At 33.9% G+C, this 16,984-nt stretch overlaps 1 protein-coding gene across 1 annotated transcript in view; it reads right to left on the bottom strand.

Annotated features, from left to right (window-relative positions):
* The window catches only part of LOC132716642 (rho GTPase-activating protein 5-like), a 95,123-nt gene that overhangs the window by 47,096 nt on the left and 31,043 nt on the right, over positions 1 to 16,984 (bottom strand). The window contains exons 6-14 of the mRNA XM_060699964.1: positions 16,538 to 16,724; positions 11,231 to 11,354; positions 10,747 to 10,930; positions 10,077 to 10,232; positions 9,475 to 9,765; positions 8,053 to 8,225; positions 6,667 to 6,844; positions 5,461 to 5,666; positions 3,184 to 3,363 (exon numbers count right to left, since the gene is read on the bottom strand). Coding sequence (XP_060555947.1) covers positions 3,184 to 3,363; positions 5,461 to 5,666; positions 6,667 to 6,844; positions 8,053 to 8,225; positions 9,475 to 9,765; positions 10,077 to 10,232; positions 10,747 to 10,930; positions 11,231 to 11,354; positions 16,538 to 16,724 — 1,679 coding nt within the window. The remainder of the gene's footprint in view (positions 1 to 3,183; positions 3,364 to 5,460; positions 5,667 to 6,666; positions 6,845 to 8,052; positions 8,226 to 9,474; positions 9,766 to 10,076; positions 10,233 to 10,746; positions 10,931 to 11,230; positions 11,355 to 16,537; positions 16,725 to 16,984) is intronic.

Below are 16,984 nucleotides of genomic sequence, written 5' to 3'. Positions count from 1 at the left end.
ATTTATTATGTTCTGCAAATAGACTAGATAACTACAAGTAAGATACATAAACTACAGAAAAGCATAACAATAACACACAACAATGAAACAAAAGTATTTTGAAAAAATATTACTAATTATTATTGTATTGAAACCACAATGGGCTGTAAAAAATCACCCCATAAAGTTCAAGGAATAAATAAATATCTACAAATCTTACTTATCATACATTTTTTGATACATTATTTTCAATAGTATTTAATAAATATCTTTAGCCTCTCAAACAAGTAAGAAGGTTAACCCAGAATAGTGAGCTGAAATATTTTATGAAAACACAAACTGTCCATCAACATTTCGTTATTTCTCTAATTTTAAAGGGGTAAAATAAATTGACTTGTTCTGTTGAAAATCAAAGGTGAAACAGTCAACCTTTGAAGAAATAAACTCAACTTTTAAACAAACAAACAGCAAAAAACAGAAACATCTAGGTGTAATTGTTCGACTATATTGACAGGTTTGGGCAGAGAAAATATCATTCCTTTCCTATAGTCATGGTCTTTAAGATGATTAATTTAATATGGTAATATATCTCTAAAATTTTTATAATCTACTGCGATTTTTTTATCGCAATATTGCCAAAGTCTTCATGATAAAATTAATACCTTAACCTGCTGAATTTGAACATAATGGACTTGTCCAACTTTGAATTTGGGTCAGTTCATTCAAAATTTTAGGGAGTTCAATAGTTAAAGACAAAAAAATGATATATACCAACATTATAGAGCCTGGTCAGACTGTACGGATGTGCAGACTGGCCTGGCTCTATCCTGGTGGCAAAGACTAATCACTTTTGCCTTCAGCAGGGTAAAGGTTAAGGTTTCACTTCTCTGCACACATAAGTCAATATACTCGAACAAAAAAAACAAACAAAAACAAAATCAAAACAAAACTATTCTTCATTATAAAAGCATTGTTTTTCATTTTCCCCCTAATAACTTATCCATAAAGGATGTAAAGGGAAGATACAGGGCATATTAAAATGAAGAACAAAGACTCAACAATACTGCTAGTTCAGGGCTTTAGCTAGCAAAAAGTACTAAACAAATATACTGTATAAATTTGTTTAAATAATATCTAATTATGGGAAGAATTTTTATTTTTTGGTGGCAAAAAAAGAAAGAGTGGCAGAAAAAGTTTTTAAGCATTTTTTTGAAACTTGCATTTTCTGAACAGTTTCAATACAGCTAAAGCCCTGGCATTTTAAAGTCTTATCAGTAGTTAACAGTAATATAAATGTAAATGCTGAAAAATTCACTGCTGACTATTTATTTAATTTTCAAAAATTTACAAAACGAACCCATTTGAAATTTCATTTACTTTAAACTTCACTGAATTAAAAGCTATAAAGCTTTTGTGTTTAAATTTTCAAAATCTTTTCTCATTCAATGTCATTTTGTATATAAATTAATTCTTTGAAAAATAGAAAAGGTGCATTGCCAATTCAATGTCTAACAAAAACAAAATACAATCATAACATTGAGAAAATCTTAAATTCCAAAAAAATTGTGAACTGAATGTAAATACAAATTCATACTTGTGCAAAAAAGTGCATCATTTTTTCAGCATTAAAAAAACGAAGCTGTACAGCAGTTCATCCTTGCATTAAAAAACATTTTGCACAAGAACACAACAGTTAATCTTCACAAAATAATTTCCTTTTATCGTGTTATACTTTGGCATGATGTTTTTTATAGCAAAGGAATCACATGGAACTACAACCATTTTTAACAGTTTCTTGTAAAAACATTACCAGATCGGATTTAACTCAATACAGGATTGGAGCAGTACCTCTAGACGCTCGCAGAAATCATGATCACAAAATAAACAAATATCGTTTTTTCCGCCGATTCTTACATTTTTCATTCATTATCATATATAAATGAGTGTGAGAAGATGAATTTGACGTTTTAATATTCATTCCGTAAGGTAAAAAGGCGAGATTTTAGCATTTAATCATTCAAGCGTCTTGTCCAATATGTACCGGAATATGGTGTTTTGTGTGGTGCTTCAATCCTTTTTGTAGTCACACTCTACCAGATCAGGTATCACTTACAGTGAAACAAATACGGGTATATGTTACACAATGATATACCAAGGTTTTCACATACAAAATTATAACTTTGTGTTGTACTTTGAACCCTTAACCAGCCGAATTTCTTAACCTTTCCTCACTAAATATCTTAGATAGACTTGTCAATCTTTCAATCTGGACAGAACCATTTATCATTTTTAGGGAAAATTAATACAGTGCCGATCCCAATCAGACAGATGCCATCAGCAGGCTACCCGTTACAAAATAAACTTGTCCAGCTTCTATTTTTTGGAAACTTGCCAATTTATCAGTTTAGATTTATCAAGATGAGAATTTGATGTCTACAAATATATACAGCCTTACCTGGCTCTATATTGGTGGGAAATGGTTCATCACTTTTTGTTTTTAAGCATATTAAAGGTTAAATACAAGTCGTACATTAACTTTTATCTATAAACCACATTTTTGTTTTATTAGTATAAAGATGGGTATATAAATAAATTGACATCTTAGTGCTATACTGAAGTTACTAGAGATAAACCCTCTAAAAAAAGCTCTAAATACCGCTTGCAACTCCCTTGTAAAAACACTTTTTTAATTTGTACAACACAAAGTTGTCTCCCTTTTTTATGAAATCCTTCGTATATATTTCTATTGATAACAGTAAGCAAACAAGGGAGGTAACCACTGGAACACTAGAAACTACAGTGTTGTGGGTGACACAGCCAAAGCCCAAACAAATTAAGTCTGCAAAAGTAAACAGAACAAAAATCAACTTTAATATCGGTCATTGATCAAACTGGAATTAATAATTCATCAGTCATGATTTTGTGACCTAGTCCATTTCAGATTTCATTTCTTTTATTTTCCAAATATTATTATGCTATTAAGTTTTAAATTTCTTATATAAAACCAATATTGATATTTTTGCTGTACCATTTTATATTTCTATTACAATTTCAAGCCAATAAACTTTACAATAAAAATTTGGCTAAGTATTATTAAAAGAAAATTCTTTGGCCAACTAAATTGGCCAATCACATGACCGATGCAAAATTTGAATTTCAAATTTGACCAATGAAAACACAGTGTTTTGAATTTTGACCAATCACCTTCCACCTCATCCTTCACTGCAAGTTTCATACTTCTGGACTTCCTGAACTGATAACGAGGCGAGGCACCAGCCTCGGAGTCAAGATGCTCGGTCAAGCTTTGACTCATCCCACTACGCATTTTCATCAATTCACATTCCCCAATCGGGAATGATTTTCGATACTGGTCACGAACCTGGCCTGTAAAATCACCTTGCCTTTAAATCTTATACAATTCTATACACAAACATATATATAAAACACATCATTCATACATCCTATCTTTCATATAATATATATAAATGAATATATAAAATAAGAGCAAAAACCTTTCCATGCAATATCTTAGCATTCACGTCTTAAAAATAAAAATTTAACATAATTTTCCGCTTGAGCAATGTCAACTGAAACACTTAGGAAACACACTGGTTCCAAATTAATATCAAAATTGATTAGGTTTGTTCAGCACAAATCTGGTTCCCAATACGCATACATTCTTAATATACCTGTTATACCCTTAGGTTTATTTCCAAAACTTTACTTTTTTGAACCCTTTACAAGCTGAATATCATAAATGGACATGACCATCATTCAATTCGGACCGAACCATTCCTCAATTTAAGCGAAAAATTTAAAATGTGTCCTGACTGATGACTAGCAAACAATGCAGACCATGATTAGATGGTACAAATGTACTGGCAGGTCTTGGGGGATGCACTGGTCACATAGGTAGAATCAGTTGCCCCCAGCAGACTCAGTGTGCTGCTTTCCTGAAGTATTTCAGTGTTTATCATACATTATGTATGTGTGATAATTAATCTCATAACATCCTATTTCATCATTACATGTGTATCATAATCAAGCATAAAATGAAATAAAACTAACAAAAAAATTATCATTCATGCCTCGGAGCTCTTTTAATTCTTTCTGCATTCACACTTACAATACACACAAGCCCAAAGTTAAAACCATTCATCCAAACACAGACAAATATTTCAATACAGAAAAAGATCAGAAAACACAGATTTTTTTTTTATCCCCATATAACATATTAATGTTACACATTCAAGGAGAACCTGTAGTTAGATGTGGGCATAACTTATATAAATTCAAAACTTATTGCTTTGTAAATACATAATATTTTATAGTATTGTCTCTTAATTGCACTATTGAGTTAATTCCAATTTGACCTTATAGGTGTTGACCCATTACTGCACTAAGGTAACAATTATAAATTTTCAATACGAAAAAGAACAGACTTTGATAAAAAGTGAACCATCTTTTAACATGATTATTATATAATTATTACAAACATAAGCTATTTCAGGAACTTCATACATTTTTCATGTTTCCTACAGTTATCAAAGGGGCTCCACAGAGGACCAAAAGCTTAAAGGCCCATTATGCCTCATTAATGCTATGAAAACTTTTTTTATATTTTTGGTATCTTGTTAATGTTTCATAAAAATACTCATTTGCCATATATATAAAATATCTTCTGATACTTTTGCTCTGTTCGCAATTAGTATAATTGTAATAATAGTGAATTAGTATTTTCTATGGAAGTCAAAATACTACTTTGTTTACATTTTGCTACCCTTTACAATTGTGTCATTTTTCAAAATAATAATTATTATTCTGGACAAACGGATAGAGTGAATGAACTGAAATTTGGCATAAAAGTTATTGGTCCATATCCTAAATGAAGTCCCTTTAAAATAATAAAAAGTAATAAAATCACTTTCTTACATTCTTAATTTCCTGCCTAATATTTAATCATCTCATACTTAATGTATTGGGTTATCTCCCCTTTAAAATTCACATGATTAAAATGGATGTGGGTAAAAAACACTTTTAACTGAAATCTTTATCATAAAAGATCACTACAACATCAGAACCATTGACCAATTACTTTATGGTAAAAAAAAATCACTATACAAAGTTTAAGTCAAATTTTATCAATACTATTTGTTGACTGACATTTTCCTAATAAATCAGCTGTCAATTTCGGTAAACAAAATAGACAATATAAACGCCCCATTTATTTCTTATTAACCCAACTACGGTAAATACAATTAATTAATACATTAACTTTTTATAATAATAATACAAGTCATGTACATGAATAAAAATTATTTACATTACTTTCCCTTCTTCAAATAAACTCTGTTACATGATTTCTCATCATGAACTATAAATGCATATTGTAAGTTAACAAATGACAAATTTTTGCATAAAATTAATTTATTATTCAATAGCAAAAGATGTACATCAAGGACATAGTTGCATGGTTCTTACCTGCATATTGATTTCTTTTTTCCTTTAACATGCTTGGTTTCACCAATTCATGATCATTTCTATAGAATGGAGGTTCAACTGGTGTGGGTGGCGGGCTTGAGCTGGGCAGGGGCGGTGGGGACGGAGACGAGGCTCTCTCGCTGTCAGAGTGATGATGTAACACGTGAGGTTGATCATACAATGGCTCGGAATCCTCAGTGCTTTGACTAGAAAAAATAAATAATCTAACCTTTAGTTTATCCCTGATCATCCTAAATATCCTAAATGGGCGTGTCCATCTATCAATCCAAATTCCAAACAAATCCATTCATTGTTTTTAGTAGAGCTGTCATTGATTCAGTGCATAGCAAAATCAACTATATATCCATATCAGACAACAAATATTGATGAAAAACTGCTATTCGATAAATACTTACTTAAGTATTTTTTACTAGTCTGTAATTCTTTTCCATACCTGTTCACTCACTTTCAGTAAAAAGCATGTTCTTTTCATACATGTGTCATAGTTATAAATGCGCATTGCATGACTTTTGCTGACCTTTTTTTTCGTCACAGCTATGAAATATGCCTCTGCATAATTATGAATTTTCATAATAATTGTAATAAGCATCAAGTCAAAATTATCAATTTTCTAAAATGTATATCAATTACTGATCAACAGAAAAACTGAGGCTTGATCACAAAACTGTTTGAGTCCTTCTTTCTTTCAGTTACTGCAGTTTTGTGGTCAACCCTCAACATATCAATATCATTTCAATCCATGACAGCTGTAATTTTTAGGGGAAAATTTCTTTAAAAGTACTGACTAAATAGCGAACAGAGTAGATCTTGGTTAGCACTGGCCACAAGGGTAAATTCAGTCGCCCCCAACATGATAAGGGAGAATAAAACTTGTGTAATGGGTTTACTAAGCATTAAATTTGGCAAAGGCTGCTGTAAATTCAAATTATTTCATTCTAAAAATGTAGAAGCAAATCTTAAATATCAACAAACTGCAAAAGATTGTTGGCCTGGCTCTGCACTGGTGGCAAGTAATTATTGCCATTAGAAACATGACAAAATATTGTTAAAAATTTGCTCTTATAAACATAACAATGAAAGCAAGACAATAATCCTTTAATATGCAATTGCTTCCGTTACACCTTGTATATACCAATGAAACTTCAGAACATAAATATTACAAAAAATTCAAATTTAATTTTTTACCTATTACTTGATGTACTTTTGTTAGTCTGGAACTGGTTAGGTAAGGGTGCTGGTGGGCGCTGAAAGTTGGCATCGTAGGCTGGCGGTGGGCTCCGTTCCTCCTCATACATGTCTTCTTCAACCTCCTCTCTATGTTCCCAAACATCGTGTAGAAACTTCTCATATATCTGGCTAGCAGCTGCAACAGTATTTACATAATTATTACTTAACCATTATACCTGATGAATTTGTGATATATTAGCCATACTTTGAAACTGGCACAGTCCATTTTAAAATAAACTTATTGTAATATCAAAATACGAAACCCTGAGCTACCAACAGTGAAGAACCTGGTCATTCTACAAGGATGTGCGAGCACGCCTGGCTCTATACTGGTGGCAATGGCTTATCACTTCCAACTCAGGTAGGTTCTGTGTTCAATATCACAAAAATTTTTCTAATATCATAATTCAAAACACTGAGCTACCAACAGTAAAGAACCTGGTCATACAACAAGGATGTGCGAGCACGCCTGGCTCTATACTGGTGGCAATGGCTAATCACTTCCAACTCAGGTAGGTTTGGTGTTCAACACCATCCAGTTACAATGTATTCATTTTGAATCATACTTCACATTACAAACCAATTTAAATCCAAATTACTAAATCAAAACACAAAATCAAATCCTCCTTAAACATTTTCTTTAATTTAGATCTATTAATTTATACAAAAAGAAATATTAAACATCAATAATAAAGTTGAAATCAAGGTATTTCTGCATTTTTTTTTCCAGTAAAACAGAGAAAAACTTGAATTGCTAGAAATGTGTCCATAGGAAAATGCCTCAATATTTCAATGCTTTGTAAGTCCATGGACGGACAGCCTGACGTAGGGACAAGTGCAAATACATATCCTGCCACCCCCAAAGTGGGGCATAAAATCAGATGGTATATGCAGCAGAGTATACAACCCAAACAATAGTGGGTTCTTCATACACCACTTAACATAGCCACTACAAAAGCTAACACCGTTGTTTGCAGGCATTATTCCTGGGCTGGCCATCTAAAATTACTAATCAATCTTTTGGATAAGACTTTAAATCAAGGTCCCATATATGAATGCTTAAACACTTAAGGTATGCTAAAGAACCAGGTGAAGCTTCTGGAATTTGGGCATCATTTTGTTTCTGTATCTTGCACTATCCTAAATGACATATACTCTTCTGGGGAGCTGGCCCGCTGGCCAATACAGGCAGCTCGTGGCCAGTATAAATTAGCTCAAATACACACACATTGCAGGAATTAGAATTAAAATTTTTTTTGTGCAACTGTATCCCTGATGATACTCTATTGTCCATTTTCTTTTATGGTAACACACAAACATTTACAATATTCCTAGCACACTTACTTTGGGTTTTGAAGTTCTGGGAGAACTGGGAGTAAGATACTGATAATTTTTTGGCGAGTTCTTTTCCATCTTTCATTCCTTGACTATGTTCATTCATATTATATCTGCTAGCTCCGCCTTCAGGGATGGCTAGAAACAACATGTAGGCGGGGTTTACTGTCTCTGCAAATGCCCTGATAATTGAAAGAATAAACATTATACATTGTGATTAAACACTATTTGGATTATAGAATTGTCAAAAACATAAGATTTAACAGCAGTGTCTTATATTTTAAAAAGGCTGAAAAAAGAAGAATTTGATGCTTGAAAATAAGTATTCAAAAAGAACAATTTTGAAATTCTTTTTATTCAATTCATTTTTTTTTTCATGAATTTTCAACATCTGTTCCCTTTTAAAAGTATCCTATTATTTTTTTTCTTCAAACTCCCATGTTAAACTACACCTCAATAATAATACACCAGCTAAATATACAGTGTTCCTGCATTTCACAACCATTACTTTCCTTCTCTTATTAATTTCATAGCCAATTATCTCCGAATATTGTTAAAATCATATTTCTTTTAAAAAAAAATTTCATGGTTTTACACATAGAAATTCTGTATTAAAACCTAAATATTATAGTAAAATATGTATGCTAAAATGACTTAAACACACTGACCAGAGGTACAGTGCTAAAATGACTTAAACACACTGACCAGAGGTACAGCGCTAAAATGACTTAAACACACTGACCAGAGGTACAGTGCTAAAATTGACTTAAACACACTGACCAGAGGTACAGTGCTAAAATGACTTAAACACACTGACCAGAGGTACAGTGCTAAAATGACTTAAACACACTGACCAGAGGTACAGTGCTAAAATGACTTAAACACACTGACCAGAGGTACAGTGCTAAAATGACTTAAACACACTGACCAGAGGTACAGTGCTAAAATGACTTAAACACACAATGACCAGAGGTACAGTGCTAAAATGACTTAAACACACTGACAGAGGTACAGTGCTAAAATGACTTAAACAAACTGAACAGAGGTACAGTGCTAAATATGACTTAAAACAAACTGACCAGAGGTACAGTGCTAAAATGACTTAAACACACTGACCAGAGGTACAGTGCTAAAATGACTTAAACACACTGACCAGAGGTACAGTGCTAAAATGACTTAAACACACTGACCAGAGGTACAGTGCTAAAATGACTTAAACACACAATGACCAGAGGTACAGTGCTAAAATGACTTAAACACACTGACCAGAGGTACAGTGCTAAAATGACTTAAACACACTGACCAGAGGTATAGTGCTAAAATGACTTAAACAAACTGACCAGAGGTACAGTGCTAAAATGACTTAAACACAGTACATAATGTCACTGAATGAGCTGAAATACAAACTTCAACATTTCACCTAATACTTACTTTAAGGAAGCTAAAGATGCCCTCCTTTTTGGACAGTACACAAGAATAAAACCATGATAGATATATTCCCTTTGTAATAGTAAATGAGCACCGTGATAAGATGTTACAGTGATTTCAACTTTCTGTTTCGAGTACTCCAGATTCATGTCTATAGTAAACACATTATCCTCTTCCGGTGACACCGAGGACGTTTCCGGATCAGATGTCACGACGAATGAAGACTCGTTTAGAAACGGCTGTAACGGCAATGACATGGGAAACGGATCCGAGCACATCATGCACAGTAATATCCTGAAAATATATAAATGTTCAGTCAAGCACAGTTCATAATTTACAGGTCTGTTTATGATAAATTTGTTAAGTGTTTAGAATACCATGCCATTTCTAAATAATACCCCTACAGGCATGGGTCATAAATATCTTTAAGGCTGGCCTTAATCAACTGAGAAACTGTGGTTGATGGATGAAATTAAATACATACTGTCATCAAGTAAAACCTGCACACAACTGCTATTTTTCTCACTGTACATGTGCATCATTGTGATTTGGCTATAAGAAATGTACTTTTTTTTACGCTTAATAAAATTCGTATCCATAATTACCTCAGATCTGGTTCCGTGTCTTCCATAATTCTCTCTCCAACTGACTGTCCCGGTCCACGAATTATGCTGTTCAAGGCTTGCTCAATCTGTTCCGGATAAAACTTTAACTTCTCCGCTAGGTCTTCATCGGGGGTGTCAACAAACTCACATTGAAAACTGCAATATTACAAAAGGTCAAAGGTCAGAATTGGAATATATTGACCAAAAAATTCTTTCCATCATTTCTTATCAACTTATAAATCTATATGGTTAATATAAAAGAAAAATTTTCAGCTAACCCTACCTATATTTTATTTCACTAACATTTAAAGATTTAATTTTACAGATCCATCACCTTAATCAAGTATTACTGCAAAATCATTCTTAATTATGTGGCACTAATTTTCGTGAAAGGTTCATCCGTGAATTCAAGATCCACCAAAATTTCATTTTATCTGCTGTAAGATTATTTTGCATCACATTATTTACATTTTACCTTTTGGATAAAAAAAAATCAACCAATTTAAGTACCCACAAAAATCGACTTTGTTACAAAACCACAAAATTTCATGTCCACAAAATTAAGTGAGTTTAAGTTGTTTTTTGGTCATTATCTGCCCAAATACTCTCAAACAATAAATAACAAGCTAGGTCATTATACAATAACAGCAAGGTCAGGGCTATTTCTTACCTTCTAGCTTGGACTTTCCCATCCTCCCTAAGGCAGTTGACCTCTTTTATCGTATATGGCTCATATGCTAGCATTATAACTAAGGGGAGACCAATCAAGGCCTGGTTGCCGGCTTCCAGAGTCTTCAGAATACTTGAGCGAATGTATTCTAATGACTCCTTAGAGTTGTATACACAAATGCAACCTGTAGAAAAAGACAGAAATATTAGTACTTGTGAAGTTGTCATCCCTTCTCTGACCTTTCATTTGAATAACAATAGTTATTTAATTTAACCACAAACATTGACACATGCTATTTTATTAACAAATGTGTTATGGTGAAATTCTAATTGCCATCCACTAATATGATAATAGGAATTAGACAAGTTTGAGATCTATGCCCACCAATCTTGGTCTGCAATGGTTGCATGGGTAGATTGGATTGCTACCTTCAGGCAAAGGGTTAATTAATACATTAAGACAGATGCTAGTTATCGACACTTACCATGTGGTTTAAAGTTAGGTGCTATAAATGAGTTGCCTTCATCTGTCACATTTCCTTCTATAGGTCGATAGTCAAGACTATAAACTCGGTGGGCAACTTTATATTCATCATCTATACACATACTCTGTAATCATAGAAAATTCAAATAATTTATATATATATAGCTGCGTGCCTCCAGATAAGCCAAAGTATTTCAAGAAAAATCAAACTTGAGAAAAAAGTACTTAGATTTTAAGAAAAATAAAATGTCAATTTACACCTTATTTGTGATAAATGACTGATTTTGCAGTATTCATCAACATATTTCTACTGCTTGACTAACACAGTAAGTGCTATTTATTTGCATATTTAACCTCTTATTTGGTAATTTACATGTACTATTAGTGCCATTTGCAATGTGTCAATTACTTTTTATGTTCATTTCACAAAATTTCACTTTTAAATACAGGTTCAAAATTTTTCATTAACTTAACATGAATCTCGAGGCATACTGCTTTAAGTTCTATTCTTTCTATTGCTTTTATTTTCTTAATTATGATGTTTCCTACTTTACTGTTGGAGAAAGACCTCAGGTGCCCCTCCGTGCATTATTTCAGACACGAACAGGCATCTGAAAACAACTGGTGTTTTGTTAGCCAGCTGGATAAAGTCCGTACATGATAAAGTTCAAAACATCTGGTAGGATTCGAACCCAAAGCTGTGTGGAACAAGCGGTCTGAAGTCAACAACCTTTACCACTCGACCACTGACACAAAAGAATACATATGCTCAACAATCTCTATAAACTATTATTTTAATAATTTTTTTTTATTCCAAAAATCAAACATATGAAAATTATTACAAAAATTAAAGGCACTCCCCCTTATTCTGGAATATTCGTGGCAAAACCCATCCAAACCCTAGAAGCCCAATTTTAAAAAGTTTTACGTTTGGCCTGATGATATAGAGTCGGGGTAGGGTGAGACCTAAAATTGACATTTAAAAAAAAATTTATTATATTACTTTTTTTTTTATTATAAAATTCATGTTTAATCTACTTTAACTATAACTAGACCTATCACTGAAGGTGATTAATACCCCCACCAGCAACTTTTTGAAAAATTAGTAGTCTGAAGAAAAATTTCAACACAAACTATCAACTGTGTACAAAGAAATATTTCAATTAATTGTAATCCCAACTGGGGTCTCCAATAAAGCTTGCTTTTCACAAAGTTTGATTACAATATCTCATTCCTAACTCTAGTTATTGTCCGGAAACCATTTTTCTATTTTTAGGAATGGTGACCTTGACCTTGACCCAAGGGGGTCCAAATGCAATACCAACCCAGGTCTTCATATAAGCTTGCTATACACCAAGTTTGATAACAATATCTCATTCCTAACTCTAGTTATTGTCCGGAAACCATTTTTCTATTTTTAGTAACGGTGACCTTGACCTTGACCCCAGGGGGTCCAAAAACAATACCAACCCAGGTCTTCATATAAGCTTGCTATACACCAATTTTGATTACAATATCTCATTCCTAACTCAAGTTATTGTCCGGAAACCATTTTTCTATTTTTAGTAACGGTGACCTTGACCTTGACCCCAGGGGGTCCAAAAACAATACCAACCCAGGTCTTCAAGATAAGCTTGCTATACACCAATTTTGATTACAATATCTCATTCCTAACTCAAGTTATTGTCCGGAAACCATTTTTCTATTTTTAGTAATGGTGACCTTGACCTTGACCCAAGGGGGTCCAAATGCAATACCAACCCAGGTCTTCTTATAAGCTTGCTATACACCAAGTTTGATAACAATATCTCATTCCTAACTCTCAGTTATTGTCCGGAAACCATATTTCTATTTTTTAGTAACGGTGACCTTGACCTTGACCCAGGGGGTCCAAATGCAATACCAACCCAGGTCTTCATATAAGCTTGCTATACACCAAGTTTGATAACAATATCTCATTCCTAACTGTAGTTATTATCCGGAAACCATTTTTCTATTTTTAGTAACGGTGACCTTGACCTTGACCCCAGGGGGTCCAAATGCAATACCAACCGGAGTTTTCACATAAGGTTGCTATATACCAAGTTTGATTACAATACCTCATTCCAAACTCTAGTTATCGTCCGGAAACCATGATGTGGACCGACCGACGGACGGACCGACCGACCGACCGACCAACCGACCGACCGACAAGCTGACTCCTATATACCCCCCCTAAACTTCGTTAACTTCGTTTGTGGGGGTATAATTAACCTACTGACTTTCTATAATTCTATAAAGGTTAACACTGCTTTGAATTCAGATCAATCTGAACAAATTTTAACGTAATATGAAGATATAGAAATAGAGCTACCAACAGTATGAAGCCTGGTCAGACTGCCACAGTGTGCATGGCTGGCCTGGCTCTACACTGGTGGCAATTGCTAATCTCTTCAATTTTACTAGGTTAAAGGTTTGTTTCTATAAATAACCTCAAGAATGGTTGTAAATAATGTTTCTTTATTCTTTTTCTATTTGTTTCATACTTACATGTATTTATTTAATGTTTAATAATTTTTAAGAGATTTGTCCCCAATTGTCTGCACAAGTATTCTTGTTAAAGACATTCACACAGATTAAAACGTTAACACAGACTATGGGAAATGCCTGACATTCACTTTATGTTAAATAAGTTACAAAAGAAACTACTAAAACAAGAAACATGGCAATGCCATGAAACCAGGTTTTCAATTATCACCATTGTAGATAAATATGTTGTATTTGAAATACAAATACAAGCAACAAACAATGTAACTATGTGCAATGTAAAACATGAATAATGTAGGAGGAATTGCCACTGAAGAAGTGTTCACTATAATATTATGTATAAGGAAAAAAACAAAGGGCCATAATTAGGTCAAAAACTATTCAATCACAAAACCCCGACAATATGTGCCAGGGTGCTTGATGACAAAGCTTCTGTGAAAGTTTGAACAAAATCCGTTGAGAAATGTAGGACGAGTTCAGCACAGAAGAATTTGTTCACTATAATTATATTGATAATTCTGTATAATGAAAAACAAGTTACAAAGTAGACATGAAATAATATATCATATCTTTTTTAAATTACCTCCAAAGATGATATGACCTTTGACTGCCAAATCAAGTTAAAATCATGTAAACAGGATTTTCAATGTTAATGTCACTGTGACCTTGACCTTGGAGCCAGCCATGCGGAACATGCGTTCTGCACGTCATCTTGATGTGGTAAACATTTGTCTGAAGTTTCATCAAAATTCTTCAAAGGGTTGAAGAGTTACAGAGTTAAGAGCGGACGGGATTTTCAATGTTAATGTCACTGTGACCTTGACCTTGGAGCCAGCCATGCGGAACATGCGTTCTGCACGTCATCTTGATGTGGTAAACATTTGTCTGAAGTTTCATCAAAATTCTTCAAAGGGTTGAAGAGTTACAGAGCGGACAGGATTTTCAATGTTAATGTCACTGTGACCTTGACCTTGGAGCCAGCCATGCGGAACATGCGTTCTGCACGTCATCTTGATGTGGTAAACATTTGTCTGAAGTTTCATCAAAATTCTTCAAAGGGTTGAAGAGTTACAGAGCGGACAGGATTTTCAATGTTAATGTCACTGTGACCTTGACCTTGGAGCCAGCCATGCGGAACATGCGTTCTGCACGTCATCTTGATGTGGTAAACATTTGTCTGAAGTTTCATCAAAATTCTTCAAAGGGTTGAAGAGTTACAGAGCGGACACACAATTTCGTTTGACGCCCGAAGTTAAAATCATGTAAACAGGATTTTCAATGTTAATGTCACTGTGACCTTGACCTTGGAGCCAGCCATGCGGAACATGCGTTCTGCACGTCATCTTGATGTGGTAAACATTTGTCTGAAGTTTCATCAAAATTCTTCAAAGGGTTGAAGAGTTACAGAGCGGACAGGATTTTCAATGTTAATGTCACTGTGACCTTGACCTTGGAGCCAGCCATGCGGAACATGCGTTCTGCACGTCATCTTGATGTGGTAAACATTTGTCTGAAGTTTCATCAAAATTCTTCAAAGGGTTGAAGAGTTACAGAGCGGACACAATTTCGTTTGACGCCCGAAGTTAAAATCATGTAAACAGGATTTTCAATGTTAATGTCACTGTGACCTTGACCTTGGAGCCAGCCATGCGGAACATGCGTTCTGCACGTCATCTTGATGTGGTAAACATTTGTCTGAAGTTTCATCAAAATTCTTCAAAGGGTTGAAGAGTTACAGAGCGGACAGGATTTTCAATGTTAATGTCACTGTGACCTTGACCTTGGAGCCAGCCATGCGGAACATGCGTTCTGCACGTCATCTTGATGTGGTAAACATTTGTCTGAAGTTTCATCAAAATTCTTCAAAGGGTTGAAGAGTTACAGAGCGGACACAATTTCGTTTGACGCCCGCCCATCCGCCCAGCCGCCCATCCGCCCATCCGCCCGCCATACCCCAATCTAATAACCAGGATTTTCAAAATTGAAAACCTGGTTAATAACTAAGAAAGGACTAAATTTACAAAAGAAAAAACTAAACAATTGCCTTAATACAGTGTACCACATTTTTTTTTCTCAAACAAATCAAGTGTATTCTCTCTACATGAATGTGGACAGTATTTCTGTATCTGGCATGCCAGAAACCTGACATCACTAACAATCCTATTTCATCAATATTATTGTCAATGACTAATTTTCACTCCTTCATCCTTCTTTATCACTTCCATTGTAAGATGTGACAGAAAACAAAGAGCCATTCCCATACAATGACAAATTTTACTTACATATGTATATATATATAAATGCACAAACTAAGCGGATTTCAAAACTATACGAAAACCAATTATTTAGTCAAACATCCTTTTACGTAGCATATCTTTTATACACGGGAATCATTACAATGCCAAAAATTTCTACATTTTACCATCGTAGTTAAAAAAATGCCACTTTATGCATTCTAAAATAAAAGTTGAACAATATTAGACTAAAATGATTTTATATTTAAATCTTCTGTTGGTTCTTGGGAAAGATATGTTATTTTTTTTTCTAAACAACTATAACTAGGTAATATGGCAAATTCCCACTCCACAGGTAAAAAAAACTGGATCATTGCCTTTTTAAGTGAAATTTCTGGCAGTTGTTGTGTCAGGCAAGTGTCGACACAAAGGTTAACAACTATCAACTAACAACTATCTGTTAAAGTTAGCAGGAATGAAACGGAATACAGATTTCTGTAATACTATTCAGACAAGTAAATCTTTGAAGATACAGAAAAAAATCCCTACCTCCCATTAGGCACAAGACGTCGCTCGTTTCTCAAAATATTTGACACCTGACACTCTGCACACGTGCAGTCCTCCGACATAGACGTGTGAAAAAAGCACCGATCCACGGAGGGTTTCTCTAGGAACACAACATGATTCAACAGCATTACTTTCCTATCATCTTCCAGCTTATGAAACTTTCTAAATCTACAGAAAAATAAATAATAAAACCACATTAAAAGTATTATTTCCATATTCAATCTATAAATATCTTGGGCAAATAGACTTACTACGGAATAATATATTGGGCTTTTCCTAGCTAATATGGGGTTACACACATACTTTTACAGTTACAGCTTCGAAAATAAGCGCAAAAGGTTGACAAATCTATTGTGAACACTAGCACATCGTAAAGTTTGTTTGTACTAGGGGATAAGCTTGGAAAAACCCTCATTTGCCGAGTTCCT

This window comes from Ruditapes philippinarum, unplaced genomic scaffold, assembly GCF_026571515.1.
Source record: "Ruditapes philippinarum isolate M1 unplaced genomic scaffold, ASM2657151v2 ctg645_1_1_1_1, whole genome shotgun sequence".
In the NCBI taxonomy this organism is placed as follows: Eukaryota; Metazoa; Mollusca; class Bivalvia; order Venerida; family Veneridae; genus Ruditapes; species Ruditapes philippinarum.
The sequence above is the reverse complement of the archived record's forward strand: the minus strand, read 5'-3'. Positions and strand labels throughout refer to the sequence as shown.